The sequence below is a fragment of the Dermacentor variabilis genome, chromosome 11, assembly GCF_050947875.1.
Source record: "Dermacentor variabilis isolate Ectoservices chromosome 11, ASM5094787v1, whole genome shotgun sequence".
Lineage (NCBI taxonomy): Eukaryota > Metazoa > Arthropoda > Arachnida > Ixodida > Ixodidae > Dermacentor > Dermacentor variabilis.
The window spans coordinates 17,954,962-17,980,110 of NC_134578.1; the positions used below are offsets into that span (position 1 = coordinate 17,954,962).

The window sequence follows — 25,149 nt, forward strand, 5'->3', positions numbered from 1 at the left end:
TTTTTTTCTCGAGAATTACGCATACGATAGTTGCACAGGGGCAGCCTGCCAGGGAGGTGCGACCATTAGGGAATCTTAAGTGTTTGGAGTCTGCTCCACTCAGGCTGGTGAATCCTATATATTTGCATACAACTGCTCAGTATGAATGCTGGTGCATATGTTCGCTACACTCATGACAACAGTAGAAGGCAGAACAATGCCCTCGTTCCACTGCAGAGCTGATTGAGCAACAGGTGGCGATGCATGCACTTTGTGTCTGCACTGGTTTGCAGTCAAGCCAAATGCATGCCACTTGCATCTCGTATACCACTCGTATCATGCACCCCAACAGAAATGCCAAATCTGCAGTGGGCATGAAATGTGGGCAGAGCAAACTGTAAGAAACTCCAGACTAAATCTGTTTATTGTTCTGTGGCTGTGAGGTTACCGTAAGCCTACCACACAGGTCCGGTAACGGTGGTGTCACATTGGGCCCCTCCATTGGCACTGTTTTTCGTGTTACTCAGGCTGTTGTGCTGTGTTGCACATAAATCTGCCAAGCAGCGTTGCAGCAATTTGCAATGCAGAGTTTGCATGTAACAACCATACCGATGCAAAAATGCTGCCGAAGTCGGCTATTTGTTGACTTCAAAGGCTGTTGCAAACTAAAAGAAGGGAAAACGTGTACCACAACAGAATGCTCTGCCACGCACCACAAAAGTCGCAGAGTGTGCGAGATAATCCACGGTGTCCACACGTGGTGACCACCCCAAGTTGCACACAGTATTGACCTCGATGTAATCATAGGCGTTCGATGCCTCTGCATAACCAAGCCTTTACAACGTACCAGTGCTTTTCTGAGCTGTGCATGCTTGGTGAATAAGCACTGAGCGGCATTTTCAAGGCGCAAACAGCTGAAAAATTGCTACGTTAGAGCACTTTTGGTTCTGTTCACTAGGCCTTACTCCCACTGTCATGCAGTGCAGGTTGAGAATAGCAGAACCTAGGACATCAAACAATGTGGCAATTTTGCAAATGCCCGTCGTGAATTGCGTAGCAAGCCCCCATCAGATAGCAAACACGCCTTTTTGATGAGGTCCATAAACTTATTACTGTTTACTGAACCGGAAGCAAAGCTGGTAGTGACATCTTGTGACACTTTGTCCAGCTGTAATGCCTTGAAAAAATGTTCGCATTGTACGAGTGTTCTTTTTGAAGGAAAACCATAAAGGGACTGGGCATTACAATTACTCAACTACCAGTGCTTTATATAAGCAGTTAGGTCAAATACGGCCAGCCATTGCAGTATTGGCTTTCTATGCAGTATTAGCTTTGTGGTAAAGGTCTGTGCCACAAGACATCGCATTGCTGGTTGCTGCAAACGTTGGTAACCTGTTATTCTATAAATGCTAATTCGTTCATGGACAAGTTAAAGCACTCTAACATGCTGCACGTCTTGTACTATGACAATACCCCTAAATATAGAAAACCATCACAACTATGTATATTTCTCAAAACCTCATCCGACAAAATGATGCCAAGCAAACAAAAGTTGTGATAATGCATGCACATTTCAGATTACATTCACTAGGGGCTGAATCCACAAAGCTTTTCGTTCGTAAGTTCTGTTTTTCATTGGCTGGTTGCCTTCACTAACAATATGTCCTACATCACTACTGGCTGGCACGAACACCTTTAGCATAAGAAAATTTTGTGAATACGGGCCTAGGTTATTAGCACCAAGCTCTCTCAACACTATCAGGTAGTTAAAATCTCAGCAACCCATTAATAAATTCTATAATGTTGCTTACAATCTGCGACTTGGCGTGAAGATTACCAGCACTGTGTCAGCTTCACCTTGTGAAAAGAATCACCGCAACATCAAAACACGCTGCAACGTGGGCAGTTACGAGCACCCATATTTTTAATTTTTTTCTTTTTTATTGAGACGAGAGAGGAATACACAGATAAATCCGTGCTGCGCTCTAAACAATTTGGAAATGAAATCGAAGGGGTAAGTCTTACTCTTTTCCCTTTCTCAAAAGGCACTTGCTCTTCAGTGCAGCAACTGGCGCAGCGGAGGCTACTCCCAAACGATGAACTTGCCCCCACATTTGACCGAAACGCTGTCATATCACACACGGGCGGCACGGAGCAAACGAAAAAAAAAAAAAAACACACACACACACACACAGACTCTTTGCACTTCAGAAAGCGGCGACACCGAAATCGGCGCTATAATAGCCTCAAATTGCTGGCGTCGGCAGTCCTTGCGCACAAGGCGCCCCAAAGCGCGTCATCGCTATCATTACGAAAGGCTATATCCGTTTGCTGATCCATTCCGGACTGTCAACCGCAGACGTGCACACAAAAGAACGCGTCAAACGACCACTTTACACAGGATGCGAGCACCGGCGTACTGCGACGAGCGCTGTCGGGGCGAATGCCGCGTATGCGTGTTACGTACTACGTACGGTCCGCGGCCTCTTTCGCACAACACGTTTGCGATTGCACAACGACACCAACACGCGCTAATTGCACGCGCCCAACTTTCTGTCATCGGCGGCGAAGGACGCTTCATTCAAGCACACTTTCGTAAGCGAAGCTATTAAAGACGACGACGAAGAGGGCGCCTTGGCAACGGATTCCCACTTGAAGGTCAAACATCGAGAAAGAACCGGCACGCAAGTTCCGAGCCATTTGGACAGCGCGCAGTGCTTGGAATATGGCGATGCTTGAAACGCGAATGCCACCTGTGCCCGCTTTCACGGACGACACACAAACACGCACTCACACGCTGTCGATGACGTGCGACGATCGGTTTAAACGTGGTTTTCCGCACGGCTGGTCATTCATTCCAGTTTCTGCGACGAGACAGCGCGAGCGCCAACGTCGAAAGGCACGCAGCGCAGCGGCCGATTCGCCGGTCGTTATTGGCGGCGGACTTCGGTTTACTCGGCAGCAGCACCTTCGGTCAATCTTTGCCTGACAGTTCATGGCATGACAACGTCACCCGGCAACGTGAACTGAAGCGTTTGATATGTCTATGTGACGCCGACGCGCACCATGCTTACAAGCGGGGAAGCCCATGTTTACGGTACGCGGTCTTGTTTTTGTTGTCGTTGCCTCTAAACTTGCTCGCGGATCGTTTCTTGCGCGGCGCTTCCATTGTTGCTTAGGCTGCTACTTGCTTCTCGCTAAGCTTAGCGCGCGCTCTTGAAAATGCAGCCTGTAAAAGCATAGCCTTCGAGAGTCGTTGTGGGGACGTGGATTTAATTCGACAATTTTAACATCTAAAGTTTGGGATCGATTACTAGTTTTTGGCTCTTACAATTTCTTTCCGTGCTGGCAGTACAGAAAAATATCTCCTTTGAGCTTAACTCTCTTTACTGCGAGAGCGCCATTTGTGAGATAAGTCCTGTTGCTAATGGTTTGTTTAGAACTCTTGCAATGACTTCCGCCGCATGGTGCCAGTAATAACATGGCCTTCAAGATTTGTATGTCTAAAAGTGCCATTGCTGAGGTGTGGATTTGGACACCACCTATCTGTTTTCGGTTAGAAATTTTCATCTGTTACATGCAGATAGTGAAAGTATAGCCTTCGAAATTAGGTTTTGTTACCCAGATAGAGAACCGTCATTCCCCGTTGATTTGGACACCACTTATAAGAAAAGCCCATATCAAAGATCATACTTTTGTGTACTGCTATAACTTCTAGCCACTTCACTACACAAAAGCGTAGCCTTGAAGATCCACTTCCACTACTCCAAGGGAGCTTTTGCAGGATCGCTTCTCCATGTTCCTCATAATAATAAAAAAATGAATATTTAAAATTCTTTTTGTGCACATTCTGCAATCGCCAGAAGCGATTAAAGATGCCAAGAATAAGTCACGGCTGCTTTGTTTTAAGCACAACCTATCGCATCCTAAAACTGAATAATTTTTATTGTACAGAGAAAATGACTAAATGTAGAAATCTATATGTTAAGTCCAAATCAACACCAAAGCAAGGATTCCTTCCGAGTACCAGAATCTAGTCTCGAAGGCTATGGTTTTGCTGGCCGCAAGCACCAATATCAAGGGGTGGTGTGCAAACACATTTATGACGTGTTTCTGTCACCCAAAATCACTTCCGCCGCATTGAATGAGCAAGAGCATAGGCTTTAAAATCCGCACTTTAAATACAGGAGATGTATGCCACCATATGAACTGTGGATGTGGCGACCACCTATCGCCGGAGTCGGAAACAGGTTATGGCCGCTTTGTTTAGCAGATTACCATTTGTCTCCTTTCCCCTTTCTCGTGAAATGTGCATCAGTAATTCTCTTTATGTTCACTTAGATTTATGTAAATAAAAAAAATCACGTTATACATTCACTGCCTGCCTGTGTAGGCGTGAAATATCAGTTTGTACAAACATTCTAACGTACGCTGAGAAGTGTGAAGCGAATCAAGCAGGAGCATCCTGTGGTGTCGGTAAAAGCAACAGATCCACCTTCTCCTGCGAACCACCAAACAGGTTCGACGGTCGAGGTAAACTAGAAACTCGCCACCACTGGTCAGCAACATGTCACGTGACGGATACCGGGTAGCAGGATGAGTTATCCGCGATGAAAGATCGCGGGAAACAAAAACGATGCACTAGTGCTGCTATTTGTAGGAAAGGCATATGTGACTGTGCCGCCCAGCTACTGCTGACAGTCAAGGGCGTTGTGAACGCCTCGACCTTCCCTGTCTTCTTCCTTTGTATATCTCACCTCCCGTTCCCCAATCGAAGGTTGTGGTTCGTTCCCCACTTTCGGCAAGTTGTTTCTTCACCCACTTTCATTTCCATTAATTTATCGCTTATTTTCATTTATTAAGCACAAGTAATTTCCCCTATGTTGTCCTGCGTGTGAGTGTTTGTTGGCTTCTCATAATATGACTGATAAAAGTCGGGCCCATCGGTAAATCCCCTTTCTTCTCGTTTACTCCCCTTCCCCAAGGCACTCAGTCGTGCTCCCTAAAGGGCTGCAGAAAATAACGTTTCTTGCTCTTCACAATCTCACTCTCTCTATCAGTTCGCAATTTATGAAGAGCGTATACATTTCTTCGGATGCTGTACAATTTCTGTACCGGTTCCCAAGTTGCCGCGAGAAGAAATGTTAACATTGCCATTTTTTGTTAATTTTCCGCGTTAAATGAATATCCGACACCTTGAAACCTCAGAAGGCGCAGTGGCGAGCATCAGAGCGCCGTAAATAATCCGTTATTATACTTTTTCTACGAATAAGTTTCGGTTTAATTTCCTGGGACTACGTATCATACGACGCAGTGGGTGGTCACATGAGAACAGAACATTGCGACGTTTTAGCACTTGCTATAACTCACTCGGTCGTCTGAAATGCTTTTATTACTTGTTGCGTGGTCTTATGTAGCAGCATCGGAGACAAAACGACATTCGAAACGACACAATGTTCTGCTCCAACGTGAACATCTGCGTTCATGAGAAACGAAACCGAAACTGGTTCGTAAAAGATCGAGTATGACAAATTATTTAGGGCACTCTTAAGACTCATGGGTCTTCTTCTAGGGTTTATCTCGAAGACGTTCATTGAACGCAAAATAATAATAATAATAATAATAATAATAATAATAATAATAATAATAATTTGGAGGACACTTCGCTTCGCCTTTAAGAGATAAGGGGTGCCGATGCAGGTGCCTTATAGCTTTAAAGTATTCTTCAGCTTCTGAAATTTCGGGCTTAGGTTAATCACGATGATAATGATTTCTGCTCAAGCGACCGTTGTCTAGTTTCTTTAAATGTTGCACGCAAGCGAATTCAGTAGTGCGGAAGGCTAAATGCACTGAAAGAGCTTCTTCGACGCTGAACTTGTACTCGCTGATCCGATTTCTAACGGTATTTTCGTTCCTCGTACGCTTATTTTACAAGTAGCACGGAATATAATGCGTTTTCACAGCAGCTGAGAAACATATGACCACGTTGGTCAGCGCAGCCTCGCGTATGCATACCAGGTACTATAGCTCCATTGTTAACCTGCCGCAGACTATTAAGGTTATTGGCGCAGAAAAGACATCCACACCGCCTTCCCTTCTGTCAATGTGTACACGGAGGACATACATATATATATATATATATATGTATGTCCATATATATATATATATATATATATATATATATATATATATATATATATATATATATATATATATATATATATATATATATATATATTGTGCTGAAGGCACTGGCCAGTGGGCATGGTGCTAGTGAATGAGAAGACGATGAGGAGTGCTTGCTTCCCCGTTTCCATGCAGCACCGACCTGTTAAAGCCTACCGCTGCAACCTAGAACTAGTGCTGCTAGGCGAACACCCCCGTTGCAATATATGACGACAGGCAGCTAGCCTAACAAACCTCCTCTGAAGCCACCCCATCGTTATCTCCAAGGCAGTATGTGCGTTGACTCTCGGGAGGTAGGCCCTCTATGACTGCCAGACCCTTCATGACATTGGTTCGCGGTAGGTTTTAGCGACGCCCTTCACGCGGTCGAACTTCGCCACCCGCTCTCCCCTCTCGTGTGTACACTCTCTGCGCGCTTGGCGGCTAGAAATTACCGCTTGCACATCACGCGTTGAGGGCCTACTACCCATGAGTATTTCCTTCATGTTTTAAAGTGTATAGCTTTGTTTGACACTTCCGGTCGCGGTGGTCGGACTCGGTAGGAAAAAAAGAACGTTCGTTCTCTTCGCTAGCTCTCTCTGTCGTTCGTTCGTTCGGGCTACTCGCTTACATTGACAATCACTGTCGGTCATCCCTGCACTGTTTATTTACGACTAGGCTTCAGGATTACCGCATCACACCACCTCCTAGTCTTTTTTTTTCCTTCCTTTGTAATTACGTCACTCCTTCCCAGCGCGGGTGACGGTAATGTGCGCGGCACCAGCTCAGTTCCTCTGGCGTCAGAGCGTGAGTCCCTGCTATCAACTCCATTCACCTTTCGGATGCGACGCACATTTGTCCTCGCTTCCTTCTTAAGGTGGTCTACAATAAAGTGCCGCTCAATAGAATTCCAGTGGATTTCAAAGCAACGGTGTGTTTAACAATCATTACTGATGGTTCCCACCGGAATTTTTCTTCAGTCAGTGAGTTAATTACATTGACGCGTGCTGGCTTCCGTCAGTTCTTATATGTGCCGTCCTGTTGCGTACATTTTTTATCATTACTTTGTTTCTTTTTTTTTTGCCTGTCATGTCTTTAACTCAACAAAGATATTCGGCTGCGCTATATCCCAAGCCTTGCAACTGAGTCGCGGCTTATTTCAGCGCAAAGATGGGAATAGCTAAGTTGTGTGCGCCAGGATTTGCATGCGAAGAGACTCTGATGAAGTATTCAAGGCGCGCTCCTCTGTATACCGTTGATCATTCGGCACGCTAATGAATTCACGAGAAGCCGACGATTTTCGCTTCTTCCGAAGCATCGCACATACTACGTCACCGAACACTGCGTCGCCATAAGGCACAGTCATGCAGTGGGCATGAAAAAAATAAAATAGAAAGAAGGCTTAGGTCGAGTACTGATTTCTTTTTTTCATCTGAGTGGCATCGAGCACCGACGCAGGGAGAGCGGCGTTTGCTAATTACAACGAATCACGTATGCACGCGTGCGGCTCGTACCAGCAGAGACAGCATTGAATTAGCGTCGTCGACTGGGCAAAGCTGAATTCTGCACAACCGCGCGCACCCGCTAACAGAACCTGCCCGTCTGGCTGGACAGAAAAGAAGCAGTCGTACACCTAACTCGCGGGCGAAAGTGAATTCGTGAAACGCTTACGCTTCGACGAATGCTTGTAACTAATATGATAGGTCACGTATTGAGCTGGGGCCTGTGGGAGCGCAACGCATATATCACTGCGGAGATGGCGGTGTTAGCTATCGTCACATAAATTCGCCATTCAACGCCCGCTTGATGAAAAAAATCAAGCGACACGGCTTCATGCAGTCCGCGCCCTTAATTTACGCCGTCTGCTGATTCAGCTTAGCGCGGTGCATGCCAGACTCCACTATTAAGTAAACGAAGCTTTAAAACTGCCTGAAGGCTCTTTACATAAAACGGCGACCCAGAGGGCTTGCGACGACAAGTTCAGAAAACCTCTCTGGGGTGTGCTTCCCTGGTGACGCACTGCCTGTGTCCAGTGTATACAGGCTACTCACTACAAGTTTTACGGGCACGCGTAACTTGCCAGCTCGTGAAATCGGCGGTGTTTGTCCGAAGCGGCGAAGCAAGCGAACGAGGAACGCGCCTGGGCTGGCTCCGGTATGAGTATGCAAATTTCGTCTGCACATTCAATTAGCACTACGGGCAACGACAACGCAGAAACTTGAGGGTAAAAATCGTCAGGCGCCCTCCATACTCTTTAAACTAACACTCCAAACACAGAGTCTGACGCGCATATGCCTGGAAATGCGCCACTGAAATGCTTGCTATTAATTGATGACGAAAAAAATTATAAAGAACCAACCTCGATCGCTTACTATTCAAGAATACGCTGAGCATCCGTTGGGAGGTGGTTATTTATGGCAGTACATAGCACTCTGCTATGGGGGTGCTGCTCCTAACCACCGTGCCTTACCCGTACAAGGAGGCTAACCGGTGCTTCGAGTGCCACTTCCTCAAGCAACGCGTTCGGAACCCCACGCAGCGCCTTCCATTGCCTATGATCGCCGACGCTGCGACCAGATGCGCAGCAACAACGTCTCAAAGCGCTAGCTGTCACGAGGGAAGAACGCTAGGACACTCCCCTACAGTTTCTGCATATGCTCCCACAGAGTTTCTCACTATAACACCTAGAGGGAAATCTGGCGCCACCGTGTATGGGAGTTTGGCCGTCATGGGAATGACGGTATGTGACGGATGTGTCTGCGAGGCTCGTGTTGGCTGGTGTTGTACGAGGCTTCGTCTAAAATGTGGATATGGCGACGCAAATAACGCGTTCTTAAAGTAAAATCTTCATAAAATGTTTCAATTCACTCACATTAGGTCTTTACTCACATACAATGCATGACCAAGCGAAGAAAAGCAAGAGCAGACGACGAACTGTTTTCAAAGCGAGCGCGAATCTTGTCTGTCCTCCAACTTTAGCGGCCCGCTGATACTTTTTACGTATCATATGATTGTATACGCAATAACAAGTTCTCATAGTTAAACAAAACATGTTTTTGGGCAATAATAAAGCTAAACCAGCTTTTTACGTGCTGTTTTAGTAGAATATGAATCATTGTGACAGACGGAACGATGCTTGCCTGGCTCTCCGAGAACGATGCCAATCCGAAGTCACAATATACCGGCATTTCCATGCATACCAGAGCGCAGCAGCGCCAGATTTCCCTCTAGGTAATACAGTGAGAAACTCTATATGTATGCTCCCTACCAACATATAGAGTTACTGTATAATATAGGGGAGCATAGACAGTAACCCTACGCTGCCCTTACCACCGTGCCATGTGGTACTGAACGGTACTACGTACCTGCCAGAGGTACCACGACACTGTGCCACGGTGCCATTGCGCGTGGTCGCGCGGGCTTCCTCTTGAATGCGAGCTGGTTTGGGGGCATAGTCTGGGTCGACCGATGACTCGTAGCTTTGCGTGCACTGTGTCCTCACCGCTCAGTTTGCGTTGAAGCGATAGAAAGCACGAAGGTCGCTTCGCTCGCTGCTGCTGCCGCGATTCCTCACGGCAGCATTTTGACGAGTGTCCGCGTTCATGGAGTGTGAAGTGTTCATGTTTGCCTGTCCGCGCTGACACAATGCTAGGTAATTTAGATAGTAAGCAAATGTTTACAACGGGGTCTTCTATACTCCGGCGGCTGGTGCCTATGGCGCGGCCGCGCGAGCCCTGTCTTGAATACGATTTGCGATGCGGACAGTGTTAGGCGTTTTGGCACACCGAGGGCCGATAGCGTCGTGTGCGCTATAGCGCCCATACGCTTGCGCATCACCCGCGTTAACGAGGTGAAACGTCACCGTTAATTTTTAATGCGTGAGCATTCTTTGGCAAGCTCTCAAGCTCTGTCATGCGAAAAGTTTAATTCATTGTATCTGCACAAAAATGCGTACTTTGCAAAGTTAAGACATGCAATCGTTATGATAGTGTAAATGTAGATGATTGGTGGCTTTCAAGTGATAAGGAACAATTTAAAGCAAAACAAAATAAAAATAAAAGAGAATACCCATACAAATACATAGCGCTCCTTAGAAAATGCACGGGGAAGCTTATAAAGCAGGGTTGGGCCAACTGGAACTTGGGGGTAGGTCAGCTTGAAATTTGTGGGTGGGCCAACTTGAAATTTGGACATAGCCTAAAATAATTTTGGAGGTTGGCCAACTTCAAACTTGAACGTCGGCCAACTGATATTTGGGGGCGGGCCAAGCTGAAATCTGGGGGTGGGCCAATTGAAATGAGGGGGTGGCCCAACTTGAAATTTGAGGATGGCGCAGCTTCAATTTGGGAGTGCGCCGACTTCAATTGGGGGGTGGGCCAACGTGAAATTTGGACGCGGGCCAACTTGAAATTTGGGGGTGGGCCGACTTGAAATATCGGAGTGGGCCAACTTAAATCTGGGGATGGGCCAATTGAAGTTCGGGTGTGGGCCAACTTGAGATTTTGGGCTTGCGCAATGTCCAATTGAACGCTGCTGAGCGTCCTTCGAGTTATAAACACCTCGCGGGCAAGCGAGAGCGCTGATGCGAAGGAGATCCTTAATGGAAGGGGGTTGATATATGGGATGAAGTGCAGCTCAGTAACTGTCTCTCCGTAGAGGACACCTCAACGGCGCTGCACAGGGGGAAGGGGGAATGAAGAGAGGGAGAGACGCGGTAGCGGCAGCCGAAGTGGCGAGGGCGTGGGTGGGCCAAGGTTATAAGCGGCTTGGAAGAGCGGCGTCCTCGGCAAAGGCCAAGAGCGCGCGGAAAAGGTGCAGAGCGCTTGCGCTTGGTGCGTATTCATTGGGCCTTACCTAGGGAGCCTACATACAAGCACCATCTCAGGGCTCCTGTGTAGGCTCCCTAGCCTTACCGAGAAGCAGTCAGAGAGCAAGCGAGAGCTTTGGCGGACAAGGAACGTGCGCGCAGGCTTGCGAGAGCGAGAGCGAGGGCCGTGATGCCATTTCCCCTCACGCAACGCCTCACGTGATACCGCGGAAGCTGGTGCTCTCTTTCGACCGCTATGCTCCGTCGCTATACTCCTGACACTCCAGAGCTCCGGGTGGTAAGTACGACAGTTATCTTTTTAATTCCCCAGGGCGTTAGAAGTTAGAGCGTACCACAGGAACTGCCTTAAACAGCCACTGGTCAGCGTGGCGGTGGCAGAGAACGGAGCCCATGTACTTTTCACAAGGGTACAAGTGCTCTTGCCTTGCAATCACCCCGTCAGGAGGTGGTCGACGAACTACACAACTTTCTCCCACTCCCAGTGCAGGGTAGCAAACCGGATGCTGTTCTGGTTGACCTCCCTGCCTTTCCTGTCCTTTTTTCTCTCTCTTTCTCTCTTGTCGAAGCCTGCGTGCGCGGCGCCATCTACGATTTACTTAGTGAGTGAAGGTTGTTGCCTATGATATTTTGACGCGCGCCTTTGAACGTCCACCTTCCCCTCTCCGCATTCCGCCTCCCATTTTCAATAAATTTATCCAATTTTTTTTTAAGTGGTTATGCGTGACAGATGTGCGGCTTTAAACAAGATGGCTTCACAAGCCAGTGCAAAAACTAATGGCGACTTCGGGTGGTCGTTCCGGCGCGCACTCCACTCCAGAGGTAGCTCCAAACAAACAAACAAACAAACAAACAAACAAACAAACAAACAAACAAACAAACAAACAAACAAAAAAGATCCTGGACATCTACAAATACGGCAACAAAGAAGCCAGTCGGTAAAGATTGTATGATAACAAAGGGCGATGCCTTGCTCTTTGAGGCTCGAGCTGACTGCCTGAGGACAAAAACCACTCAGGAACAAATATTCGCAACAGGATTAGGTGTGTTGAAAAAGTCCAGAAACAACTCGGCACATTGCAGTGCCGAGTTGTTTCTGCACGGTATTCACCCAGCAAGACGCCTAAGGTAACATTGGCCTTCTAGAAGCGCTGGCATTCAAAGCGGAGGGAGGCATTAACTGGTCAGCAGTTGAAATACGAAAGATGCATTTAGAGTATTGGTAGAAAAAAAAAAGCAAGGAAGAAAATGATAGAGCCGGAGTCATTCATAGGTAAGAGTACAAGATAGACATATAGGTTTTAATGAAGAGAGAAAAGATCAAGGAGGAAATAGGCGAAATTCTAGACTGCAATCGATGTATACATATGTCTTGATTAGCTCAAGCTTTCTTCGAACGGCACAAGTGCGGTGACAGACGTCGGCGTTTTCTGAGCATGCGCAACGCGAGCTGCTCAGCGAGGAGCTTTATACAGCTCGGAGCTTGAGATGCGCAAAACATTTCTTTTTTTCGGCGCGAGGAAAAATGCGAAATAAAGAAGAGGAGCAACAACGAACTGTAACGAAAGGCTCGCCTTCTCGTGGGATTTCGACTAGGGCGCTAACGGCTGGTAGCCCAATAGGAACAGATCGTCGTCGAAACGCACAACACTCGTCGAAACGGCCGACGGGATAGCGCTCATGTTCTCTCTTGTTTCGTCATGTGTTTTTGCTTGCGTGCTATTCGTAAAGAAAGCGGTACGTTATACGCTGAATTTGTAAGATTTTACGTGTCAAAACCACGATTTGATTATAAGGCACGCCAAAGCGGGGGACTCCGGAAATTTGGACGACCTGGCGTGATTTTGTGTTTCCTTCTGCGACAGTATACTGGGCACGTCTCGGACGATCACTTTCGGCGACACAATCCCTTCCGCTTGAAGTGCGTCGTGCTCAATCGACCGATCAACTCGTCCGGTTTTGCCCAACCGACCAATACGCGGGCACTGAAAGCGACAACGCCCACGGGGGCGACCGCCCTAGAATGCGTCCCCCTGCAGAGACAATGATTTGTCACTCTGCGTTTATTGCAGGACGCATTTGCTGACCGCAGTGTATTTTCTATCGGACAACTGCGGGCGAGTTCACGTCGTCGCCAGTGGTACCGGCACGATCGCGTGACCTCCCGGGTTCGACGGCGTATGCGCGACCGGCGCGCAGATCCTTACAAGTCACGTGATCTGCTTCAAGTGCGAGGCCGAGCCCAGAAGGTCGGAGCTTAGGCCTGTTTAGATATATAGTCAGGCGAATGTTTGCTGAATTTCTTGCTGCCCATAAAACAAAGAGCCTCATATCGCCTAATGTGCTGAGCCTGTTCCCTTGCTAACACCTTAGAGGCTATATAACTTCTATATATATATGCTCGGGCGAACCTGCGACTTCTCTCTCTCTCTCTCCGTGTATTTTACATGTGTTTAACGGTTATATATATTGGGCAAGAAATGTCGATTTATCCATAGTAACAAAGCGCGACGCTAAGCCGATTACGGCGAGGGTCAACCACATTGTGCGTAAATGATATTGATTACTTACGTCTAGCCGCGCAAAATGAATATGATAATTTTTGATTCCGTGTTCGCACCGCATCTGATCGTGCCAGAAATGCTCGAGCACAGAGAAACCCCCAATACTACGCGCAGGATTCGCCTCTATTCTTTTTTTCATTTCTTTTCTCCCAAATTTATTGCCCTTTCAGGTAGAACTCGAGGGGTACGAAAATATATCCGGAAATGTGAAACGCGCACTCTTCCGCCGTACACTCACGTGACGTCTCGACGTGGGCTTAGGTAGAACGTGAATCCGCTGCGTTTGTAACGTGGCCGAGGCGCGCTATATAAGTCGACGCGCTAACATCAAAGAGCCTCCAATTAGCTTCGCGCGCGCGGCAGGAGCTATTGTGCGGGAAACGCGCTCGAGCACGATTGTGCGCATGCGTGAAGGGTGAAATGTTTGTGCGCTTGCGAACGCCCGCGTGTTGACACGCGGGCGGATGCGTTTGAAAAGCCGCGCGATACCACGCAGGGATGAAGAGTTCGAAGCCAGCTTTTCCAACTACTTAACCTTTTCCTTTCTTTTTTTTTCGCGTCGTTATTTCGCTCGAAATCAAGCGGTCCTTTTTATTTGCCTTGTGCCGAGGGAGTGCCTGTAAACCGTCGGTGTGTAAGGCCTGACGTGTACTCGTAGGGGCGGCTTAATTGGGACGGAAGAGAAAGCTTATTTTCCCATGGGCAGCTCGCGACGCATATGCTTGCAGCTCTTGAGGAAACAAAGTTTTGTTCTGTACAGGCAATCTCTGCCGTTTTCTTTCGCGTTCGCTATATCTAAAAAAAAGTGTTTAACGAACGTAAACAGGATTTTCTTTCTCGCTTCGCTCTTTTTTTTACGCGGAAAGAACAGGCTTATCCCCCAAAAGCTGACAAAGAATTGTGTAACTTTGCTCCATTCCGTCCGTCCGTCCGTCCGTCCGTCCGTCCGTCCGTATGTATGTATGTATGTATGTATGTATGTATGTATGTATGTATGTATGTATGTATGTATGTATGTATGTATGTATGTATGTATGTATGTATGTATGTATGTATGTATGTATGTATGTATGTATGTATGTATGTATGTGTGTGTGTGTGTGTGTGTGTGTGTGTGTGTGTGTGTGTGTGTGTGTGTGTGTGTGTGTGTGTGTGTGTGTGTGTGTGTGTGTGTGTGTGTGTGTGTGTGTGTGTGTGTGTGTGTGTGTGTGTGTGTGTGTGTGTGTGTGTGTGTGTGTGTGTGTGTGTGTGTGTGTGTGTGTATGTATGTATGTATGTATGTATGTATGTATGTATGTATGTATGTATGTATGTATGTATGTATGTATGATCGCTCCGTCCCTGAGCACGATATCAGAACATTTGTACAGATGATTTGAAAAGCCGTCTGCGTGAATTAGGATTAACGAATATTATGACCAACGTGCCAAAACAAATACATTCGCATGGTGGAAACAAGAGCGTTGGTGGAAACGGTATCGTAAAGTGGGCGAGGCGATGCTACGTTAGGCGATCTTGCCACCTTTAGAACCAAGGCGAGACACAGTAGAGTAACGCCAGCGAGCAGCTTCCGGGAGTGACATCCCAAAGATGGGGTGGCGTCGTCTTCAGTTTCTGTGCAGGCAAAACAGAAGGCCGCCCTCAAGGAGGGCGGGGCTTGGCTTACATCGTCTTGCATGCATAATCATGGTCACTTGCGACAGGCCATACTGACACGAGTTTCGCAGAACGACAAATTTCATGCGTCTTGTCTTCATACTCTGGGACCAGTCTTCAAAGTTGTTCAACAAAGATTATTTTCTTTTACAACCAAGGACAGACAAAACGAAGCAGGAAGAGAGAGGGATAGGGAGAAAGCGAAACGTTAATGGTGTACAAAATCGCACCGGAACGGCAGTTCTGTGCCATGAGCAGTAGCTGCCGCGCGAGCTCGCTTGACCAGATCGAGCTGACCTTGCGAGTCGAGAGTGGAGAGCAAAGCTTTACACTATTGTGCGTTCAGGTGTTGGTTGCGCGGTATTTTGTTTGCTGGCGTGTCGATGTGGCGTGGTAAAGCGTGACCAGTGCGTTGCAGTCGGGAGAAGCTAGCGTACGGATATCATGCGCGATACATTGGGTGATGCAGCGCGCGATAAAGAAATCGAGAGTGTCTTGCCTGTCTACTTCTCAAGAAACCCAAGTGTATTTGTGTGCAAGGGATCTCAGCTCTCTCTGTTAAAAGAAAGAAAAGAATAACCCAGCTCGAAGTTCTAGCGCATCCGGAATACCGGAATGCAGGAGACGTGCACAACATCGGTATAGCTCGTAGCGATATCTCGCGGCCGTTTGTTCAACCAAAAGGCGTCAGAGACGTATTTTTGTTTGATGCTATACTCGTGGAAGGAATACAAAAAGAAAGCCACCGTACATACATAATTATGCTCTTGCCGTAGCCTTTGTGTCAGAACTTGAACAGCCCATTGCCAGCCATTACAATAACAGTATTACACGCTCCGGTTAAACTCGCCGTCACACGATGATGCGATATGCGCGGCTGCTCACGTCTACGTCTCCAGCAATCTGATATTCCGTGAATGGTAGTACTTATACGGACATTCTAAAATTCTCTTAAAAGCCACATTGCTATATTGGGGTCTTACTCTACACGCTTTCTGTCTCGCCGCAGCAAGACTTCGCCCAGGCCACGCCCACGATCAACGTACATGCATGGGAGTGGGTTTCAGAAGAATCCATCACGCCACCGAACGTGACTAAGGCCAAGAAAGAAGAAGAAAGTTCCTGCCTACAAACATGACTGCACATGAACATGACTGATCATCTGCCCAGTGTAGTCAGTGTCAAGTGCGGTAACAAACAAATTCTGTACAAGTAAGCAACCAAGAATAAACGAAAGAAAGGAAGAAGAAACGACGGCGCTCAGAGTTGAGCAAACGGAAAAGCTATCCACACGAGCCGGTTATAACCGTTTCGTTGCCATGCGCAGGAGTGTCTGAAACCTTCCACCGTCATTTTTATGTCAGGTTTTCGAGTAAAGTCCGTATTTATACGCGCTCACGCCTGTTCTGCGACTCCTCCGGCATATTTCGAAACGCTTCCTAACACTGTATACGCAGTCACAACAGCAGCAACAAATATAAAGGAGGCGCAGGTAACGTCTCCCAGGTAACCAAGGAACCAGAATATATACATATATATACATATTCGCTCCCAAAAAACAGCCGACGCACTTACCATATCGCTGCAACGAAAAGTCCCCAGCGTGTTTCCGAACGCTCCCCGCATTCACTTGCAAAGCCTCGAGCGAAAATTGATTTTTTTCCCCTCTTCGTCTATGTCACGTATCCTCGAAAAATATAGCAGCGCTGAGGTCTATCCCTTTCGAAAGCTACATAGCACCGGGAGTCCAGAAGGTTCGCTCACGGATATGCGACCGAGTGTGCCGGTGCTCCTTTTTTTCCCCTCTGTTCGCTTTTGCGGGTTCGAGAGATCGCAGCGTGGGTCCGCGAAATCCAGCCCGGGGATTCAATTTTCTTTCCCCCGTTGGCACTTTGATCTCTCGATATAGCCGCGAGAGCCACGGACAGCAATCACTAACACTAACACCGCGTCATCTTCTGCACGAGCCTCCGTTATTCACCGCACGTCGGCGCTACCGTTGCTCGTATGTTTGAAGGCAGAGCCTTTCCTATACAAACATCACAGAGGGAACTCTGGAACCAGTGACTACGGCGGGTGTGATCTTACAACGGTTTGGAAAGCGAACCGTTCGCTTGGCCTCGTGTGATTCGTCAGGATGGCGTATTTGCTGACGAAAACGCCATTGGGACCAATCGCGCGAGGCCAAGCGAACGGTTCGCTTTCCGAATCGTTATAAGATCGATGGTAACGAGGGTACAAAACATACATTTGTCTAAACGTCGTTCTTCTGGCTTCAAATGGCTTTGTGACATTGCAAACTGCAAACTTTTAAACAAAATATTCCACAAGAAATGCAACAATTCAGAATTTGCACGTGCACGGATGCTTATTGCTTTCTGTGCTTAGAAAAATGATTGCTTAAATTATCTGAAAAACGAAGCGCACTTAATAACGTCACAAGACAGTCTGAAGCCAGAAGCACCAAAGATGAGACAAGAACAGTGTATAATAACCATAATTTGTATAGTAACCAAACCGATCGCAGAGTCAGAGTCTCCTCTAGTAACTTTAGTGCGGAATTGTACGTCCCCTTCGCTTTCTGCTTGAGCGGCCGTGTGTCACCGCACGTCTTCACCGCCATCGCTCGTAGGTAGGAAAGAGGGAGAGGTGCCGGACCACCGTGTTAGTCAATTCCGACCTCCTGAGGTTCTTCGACGTGCAGCCAAATCTAAGGAGGCCTACACAAAAGCTCTTGCAGTCCACCCCAATCGGAGTGCGGCAGCCGACACCGGGATTAATCGAACCCGCGACCTCGAGGTCAGCAGCAGAGCGCCATAATCACCGAGCGACAATCAATCAATCAATCAATCAATCAATCAATCAATCAATCAATCAATACAAAGATAGCACGAGCGTCGCTGTAGCTGCATGGCTCCTGAAGTGAGGAAGACAAAGACCAAAGGGTGGATGTCGTTGCTTAGCTCGCACTGACGCTTGGCTGGAACTGCTCGGCTGCTCTGTGCGCTGGACTCGACGGGACTGGGATCCCCGCTAACCGTCAATAAACCCCGAAACGTTTGGTGGGGATGCTGGGTATCCCAGGGGGAATCCTTGTCATGTCGGGCCCTTTGGTCTTTGTCTTCCTCAATTAAGGAGCCATGCGGCCACAGCGACGCTTGTGCTATCTTCGTCATTACAAATAAATAAATAAATAAATGAACAAGCCGCTCAGTCAAGTAATAAATTATTTCCGTATATATCTGTTTCTTCCATATGCCGTTCGATCGGCTGATCGATCATATTTACTATATCAACAAATTCAATCAATACTTTTCGTACACGTACCGCTCAATCAGGAGATCAGTCAGTCAAGCAACCGATGAATCAATTTACTTCGTCCACGCGCTGCTTCTAAAAGGGGGTCGCTAGTTCCGTCGTGCAAGACTCTCTGCCATGATAAATTTTTACGAAAGCCACTCAGTGAACTTGCGGGCTAAGACGGCAAAGAGGAAAGCCGGTTGCCGAAAAAAAAAAAAAAAAAAAACGGGGAACGGCGCTCGCCGATCTTGTTTCAAGTTCCGGCTTTCTCGACCCGAGTAGTTGATAAATCGCTTTATCGTCGCGAGCTCGGTTCCTCGGAGCTTTAGTGAACCTGAAAGCGTCGTCCTTAATACACGAGACAAGCTTGCGAGAACAAAACTGCGTGCACCTTAGGCTGAGGTAGGAGAACTTATTTTTGTAATGCTTTATTTTATTATATTACTTGCACTTATATTTGGTTGGGCGAGGTAGGGTTAAATGGAGCGTAACAGGAGAGCTTGGAAGCACTGCAACGCCGTCTACTTAATTTCTCTGACAGAAAAATAATTGCTGTAAAATGCTAAAAGAAAAAGCAATAAACGAAGTTTAACAGACTCAAGAGAGAGAGAGAGAGAGAGAGAATTGACATAACCTCAAGAACAAATGCGAATCCCTCCACGAAATTGTCCCTAGTATAGTTGAGCACATATGCATTTGAAATGTAAATAATAGGCTTGACGCTGCGATTATATAGTTCCTGAAAATATTGTTTCTCCTGTTGATATATTTCTGTCGGAAAATCGGTGGCGAAAAAGAAGAAAACCTGAGGCGACACCTAAGTTCTCCAGAAGCTCAAGTGGTACGAAACGTTGTCAAAAAAAAAACAATAATAGTAGTAATAAATTGCAGAAACAAACAATGTCTCCCTGGCACTCGCTTCGATATGTTTGACGAAGACTGTAACACGGCAGCGCAAGCGTATTCTGCCTCCATTGGCGCCAGAAGAAAACGTCGGAGATGCTTAAGCTTCGTCTTTAAGACAGCAACGCGACAGCATTCAAAGATCACTGACTGCTCCTCAGGCTTCCCGGCAACTGCAGCTTATCTAACCGTGATGTTTACCGGGTAACGCTGGCAGGGAACACTATGCGCGAAGGAGGGGGGGGGGGAGGGAGCGTTGTAGTTCTTTTTTCTTTCTTTGCCCCGCGCAGCCGGCACCGCCACTGCCGCGGATGAATAGATGGATGGATGTTATGAGCGCCCCCTTTGAAACGGGGTGGTGGGTTGCGCCACCAAGCTCTTGCTAGTATACTGCTAATACCCTACCTAAGTTAAGAAAGAGAAAAAGAAAAGCAATAAAAACCGACGATGTGTTCCCATAACCAAAGTTTCTGAACTCGTATTGTGAACTTTGGTATTGCATGCCTTCGTTGTTTGTCGTTTCCCCGCCTTTCTTCCAACAATCTTCCAATCGCCGCTCACTAATGTCTGTTGCGTACATGTTTACTTTCCCCCTGCTCTCGCTGAACCCAAGGGCTTGAAGGAGGCCAGTCGTGCCTAAATAAACCGCTGGGCAGATATCTCGCCAGCAGAAGGAACTTGCCAGCTTAAAAGCAGAGTGTGGAAATGGAGCAGAAAACATTGATTATGTTCTGCTGGAATGCCGGAGTTTCCATCCAGCGATTAATGTGGTATAGCCGCCAGTTTGACCGGGGCGTTAGGCTTTAAAGGCAGTAGGGAAACAAATGAAACGACCGTGAATGCCACTGAAAGACGGATGGAAGATTGATGACTCAGAGGTATAAGATAACGCAAGAAAGTGAACTTTCTGCTATGAATAATGCGGCTTAAGGTATAGATATATTTAAAAATTATATTGCAGCGTAGAGTTTTGAAGGGCGACTGAGGTGACACGCACCGCAGCACCGTTTCACAGGGGATGCTCATATTGCAAGGACTGACCTAAAACGCACGCCCGTGCCTACACACATACGCAGCCTCACCCACAAAGAGTGCGTGAGAGGGAGACGTTCGACATTCTCGTCAGTTTTTATGGCGGAACGAATGTGCAAGAACGGCGTAAAGATAACGCACCAGGCGTCGACCGGCACATAAAACGTGACATCCGAAGCGATGGCCGGTATTCGGGGCGGCTGCGCCGGAGCAACGATTGCCCAACAGGACATTCAAGAGCTCAATTGCGCCAGACATATTGTAGTAAGCCGATCCAGTCGAACTCGCGTTAATGACAAAAAAAAAAATGAAAATCGTAGACATATGCCTACAACGTACAATTACTGCTTGCCTCACGAAACCTAGCGACGGTTCACTAAACCTACACGTCAATGCGACAGAGAAGAATAGCCACCTGTATTTCTCCGTGCCCTCCGCACATCGACGTGTTCGCTTATAGGCACGCAGTGGTCGGCGCAATACACAGCGGGTATAATCCCAGATACCTCGTACACCCCTTTGCATGCGTATATCACGAACCGTCGCGGTACTTCGGCTCGCTAATTCTATGCAGCGGAGTGGGCACTATGCATGAGTGGACTCATGTCAGCCGATAAGTAAAGGGAGCCGGCTGCGCGTCCCAGAGCAAAAGAGGAGCCGCTCGCCAATTGCACGCTATTAATCCTTCCGCGAAGCCTTCCAGTCAGTCGGCACTGGGTGGAGGGTGAGCTGTGGTGGACGAGGGAGTAGCCATTCTCCTAGCTCACTTTTAAGGTTTAGCTGACGTGACTCACAGCTTCTAAATCACGTTGGCGGGCGAGTTGGTTAGAATCCATGATAGAATGTGTACGCGCGGCTGAACGAAGACGTTAAAGCGAACGAGGAACGTAAGCGACGTAGAGGACGTAGACTCTGTGTGTCTGTTTGTACGCGTAAATGCGACTGAACGAGGACGTAGAAGCGAACGACGAACGTAGACGACGTAAGGGACGTAGACTCTGTGTGTCTGTTTTTTGTACGCGTAAGCGCAACTGAACGAGGACGTAGAAGCGAACTAGGAACGTAGACGACGTAGAGGACGTAGACTCTGTATGTTTGTTTCTTCGTACTGTTAGATAAGGGACCTTTTCCTGAGCCTCCTTCGAGTTCACCAGACCACATCGAATCGCGCCACAGCTAATTAAGGAGCGCAGAAGCACGGATACCACATTCCAGAGGCGCGGCACGTGCAAACGAGTTGGCGTCCCCCACATCGTGTGCCGCAGGAGGAGCTATTCACTGCTTGACTCTTCCCGAAAGTGAAGCGAGAGCCTGGCACTGTTCCAGGTAAAGTGGGTCCCGAAGCAAGACGGCTGTATGCACCGTGAAACCCTGGCAGCATCGCCCCCATCCGCCTATTGTGACGGCGCATTGCAATCCGGGAAGGTAATACCGCAGAGAGAAGTACGTCCTCGGACAATTGGGGCCCAAGGAGCGACCCTCTCCGCCGGGTGTGACACAATCGCACGGGCTCCTACCATTGGCCGAAAATGACGACACCTGAGCGGGCTCACCGATTGGCCGAGAATGACGTCACCTGAGCGGGCTCGACGATTGGCCGAACGCGACGTGACTTCGAGACACCGAAGGGCTTAAAAGCCAGAGACTGGGAGCATTCCTTGATTCATCTCTTTCGAGCTTCTTGCCACGGGCCGCAGCGTCCGAGTTGCTGCCGACCCGTAATGACTTTATGACTGTTAATTTCTTTGTACTCCCATTGTAAATAATTGAAATAAACCTCCAGTTTTTCATCCCGACGTCCTCTTCAACTCTTACAGTACGTGTAAGTGGGACTGAACGAGGACGTATAGAAGCGAACGAGGAACGTAGACGACGTAGACTCTGCGTCAGTTTCTTTGTACGTTCTCGTTTAGTCGTGCTTGCACATTCTACCATAGCTTCTGCTGCATTGCGCGGAGTTAGTGTGTCTGCACGTGTGTAGGCGGTACCGGCTAGGCCCGGGGTCCTTCGCTCATGCCTCCGGGGCACGCATAATCTCTCCGGATTCATGCAGAAAGCAGTGGTTACGGAACGCCGCGCTCGACAAAGGCCCGGTGGACGTCGCTCAGCTGTGGCAAAAGATAAGGCGAACGCGCCATTTCCCAGCTCGCGTCAAAACACAGAACCCGAACGCATTTACCCCGAGCAGCTGGCAGCATGCACGCCCACTGCGAGCAGCGGCGATACAGCGAAGCGGACGCGAATGCGATGCATGGCCCCGCCGGCTTCGCGCAGCTATGGCGGCTGACGAGCCGCAAATAAGCTGGGAAGACACGTGCCGATAACAGAAATCCTCTCGCTGTGCGTATGCCATCTGACTCGACGGCTGCTCGCTGTAGAATGGTTGCGCTGACCTGTACGTGCTCCCTGAACCTTGAGGGTACTTACTGGGGATAAAAACCATTGAGGGACACGCTGGTGGTAGCCGTACAAATACGCCTCGCTAAGAACGATTATTTTGCGAGAACGGCAAGACCGACAGGAGCAAAGGAAAGAAATAGATAAAGAAAGGATGCAAGCAAGCAAGCTAGCTATAGCTTTCGTTCGAGAGCTTCCCAGAAACCCGGTGTTGCAAGGGTCGGAGGTAACGCAGTGAAGCCTTTGTGCGATTTAACAGAGAGTAAGTCGCGAGTGCTCTTAGAGACATATGCGGGCTTTAGAAGCAGAGCAACCACGTCATGTGTCGGTCTTAGAAATGGAATTACAATAATGTTTTTACGTATGCACACATTTGGGTACAGTATTGCCAGGGTGTCTCAGTGACAATGGTGCCCTGCCGCACGAGGTTTCGGGTTCAGTTCCCGACCGGCTGTCGCATTCCTGAGCGCACGCTGAACTGGCTCGAAGTCTAATCGAAACGCGCGGCGCATGCAGGTGAAGCGTGCTGCACTGTCGAGTGGAGGGCGGTGAAAGTGCTGCACTACCCAAACTATACCACAATAAGTGCAGCCGAATCGAAGATGCTGGTATACCATCTTCAATTAAACGAGTGCGGATAAGACATTTTCGACTTGTCGCTTTTTTCTTCTTTCAGCACACTTCTTTATTGACGAGCAACTTTATCATACCCAGCCCTTTTGATACATGACGTAAGCAGATATCGCTGTTATGGCGTCGCCACAATATCGATGACTCCAAGTGCAAAATTCCGCGACTAACTTTAGTATCAAAAGAGCATATCTTATCAGTGTATTCGAAGCTTTTTTTATTGAAAAGAAAATAAAGAGATGTAGTCACCCTATATTGGCGACGGATATATATATATGTTAAAAAAGATCCAGCGTTTTGGTATATACAGCACACAGTCCTACACACAAACACACACGAGGCCGCGATGCCGTCTGCGATGAGCAGGTAAACATAAAAACAGATCTCAATAATACAAACTTATGAAACAACGCACGCACAGAGATACGACAGTCAAAGTGTGCTTCAGCACGGAATACAAGAGAGCATAACACATAATATACTAACGTGCGCAAATAAATATGCAATGCTTCAAACATGCTAAAAGTAATCTTCTTTTCACGCGCGATAAGCGCACGGCAGACTTTTCTGCAGCTTCGAAGATGTGTGTCAGTGCTCCTTTAACAGTGCAACGACCTCGCGTCGACTGCCTTCCCCAGTGAAAGGGGAAAAGGGGAAGCCCTTTCTCCGCCACACCTCCTTTCCCTCGGCTTCTTTCCGTTCCGCGTGCTTTTCCTTTTCGTCTTCATCCCACTCCCCTTTACCCCCCCTCCTCCCAACGCCCACATTTACACCGTGTGCATGCTATGCCCGATCAGCGGCGAGGCACATATTCTCGCTTCCTCCCCCCCCCCCCCCCCCGCCTGTTATATAGGGAGCGTCTTCCCGAAATTCCAGAATTTGTGCGGAACGAGAGGGACGGAGTGCGGTTGTGCATCAAAAAACCCCGCGGGACAGTTTTCCGCGCGCGCCCAGCATGTTCGTTCGCTTCATATCGATTTGGGTGAAATCGAGCTCGCAACGCAAGCGAAAAATAATCAAAAACGAAAGGAAAAAGGAAGGGAACGAAATGAAATTGAGCATGGCAGTGCGGCTCCAAGCTGTCTAAATATTGCTCGAGAAAAAAAAAGCAAATAAAGAAAACTTGGGAGAACATGTTTTGCTTTGCGCTTACCAGGAAGACGCTGCTCCGTTCGCAATCTTCACTTTTTCTTTCTTTGATTCATTCGACGTTTCTTTCTTTCATCTTTTTTCTTTCTTTCCTTCTCTCACTCGCTCTTTCTTGAAGTTTCCCTAATAACCGCAAATTTTTGCGCCAGAACGGCCCTTCGGCAGTTCTCAGTTTGTGCGACTTTTTTTCACAAGTCGTCGCGGTTCTTTATGTACGACTGCCACCCTTACCCACATTCCCCCATATATTTCGCTAGGCTATTGCTTTATTTTTTTCGGCATTGCCTTTATATCCTGCGAAACGCGCATCCCTGGTGTACTGAACCGAAATTCGCGGTAGTGCTCGTGTTCCCGAATCCTCTTTCCTTTTTCCCCCAGTTGAAGAGACCTGTAGGGAAAATCGAGAACACGCGCGTTGAATGGATGGCCGCGCTTCAAGCGTGTGGTTCCCAACGTGTATTTCCCCCCTCCTGCCCCCTCCTGTTCTCAACCCATTTTGTTTTTCGCCTTGTTTTACGGCACGGCAGACAGGGCACCAACACGAGCTTG

General features: G+C 47.9%; 1 protein-coding gene across 7 annotated transcripts in view; it reads right to left on the reverse strand.

The window, feature by feature from the left end:
• rdgA (retinal degeneration A) overlaps positions 1-25,149 on the reverse strand; it is a 442,041-nt gene that overhangs the window by 61,012 nt on the left and 355,880 nt on the right. Inside the window, exon 1 of one of the 7 annotated variants that reach the window (XM_075674832.1) lies at positions 2,774-3,152. The exons of 5 other annotated variants lie outside the window; for them this stretch is intronic. In XM_075674832.1, coding sequence (XP_075530947.1) covers positions 2,774-2,976 — 203 coding nt within the window. In that variant the 5' untranslated portion in view covers positions 2,977-3,152. Of the gene's footprint in view, positions 1-2,004; positions 2,351-2,773; positions 3,153-25,149 lie in introns of those variants that run through there. One more of the 7 variants, XM_075674834.1, reaches the window with a different exon arrangement.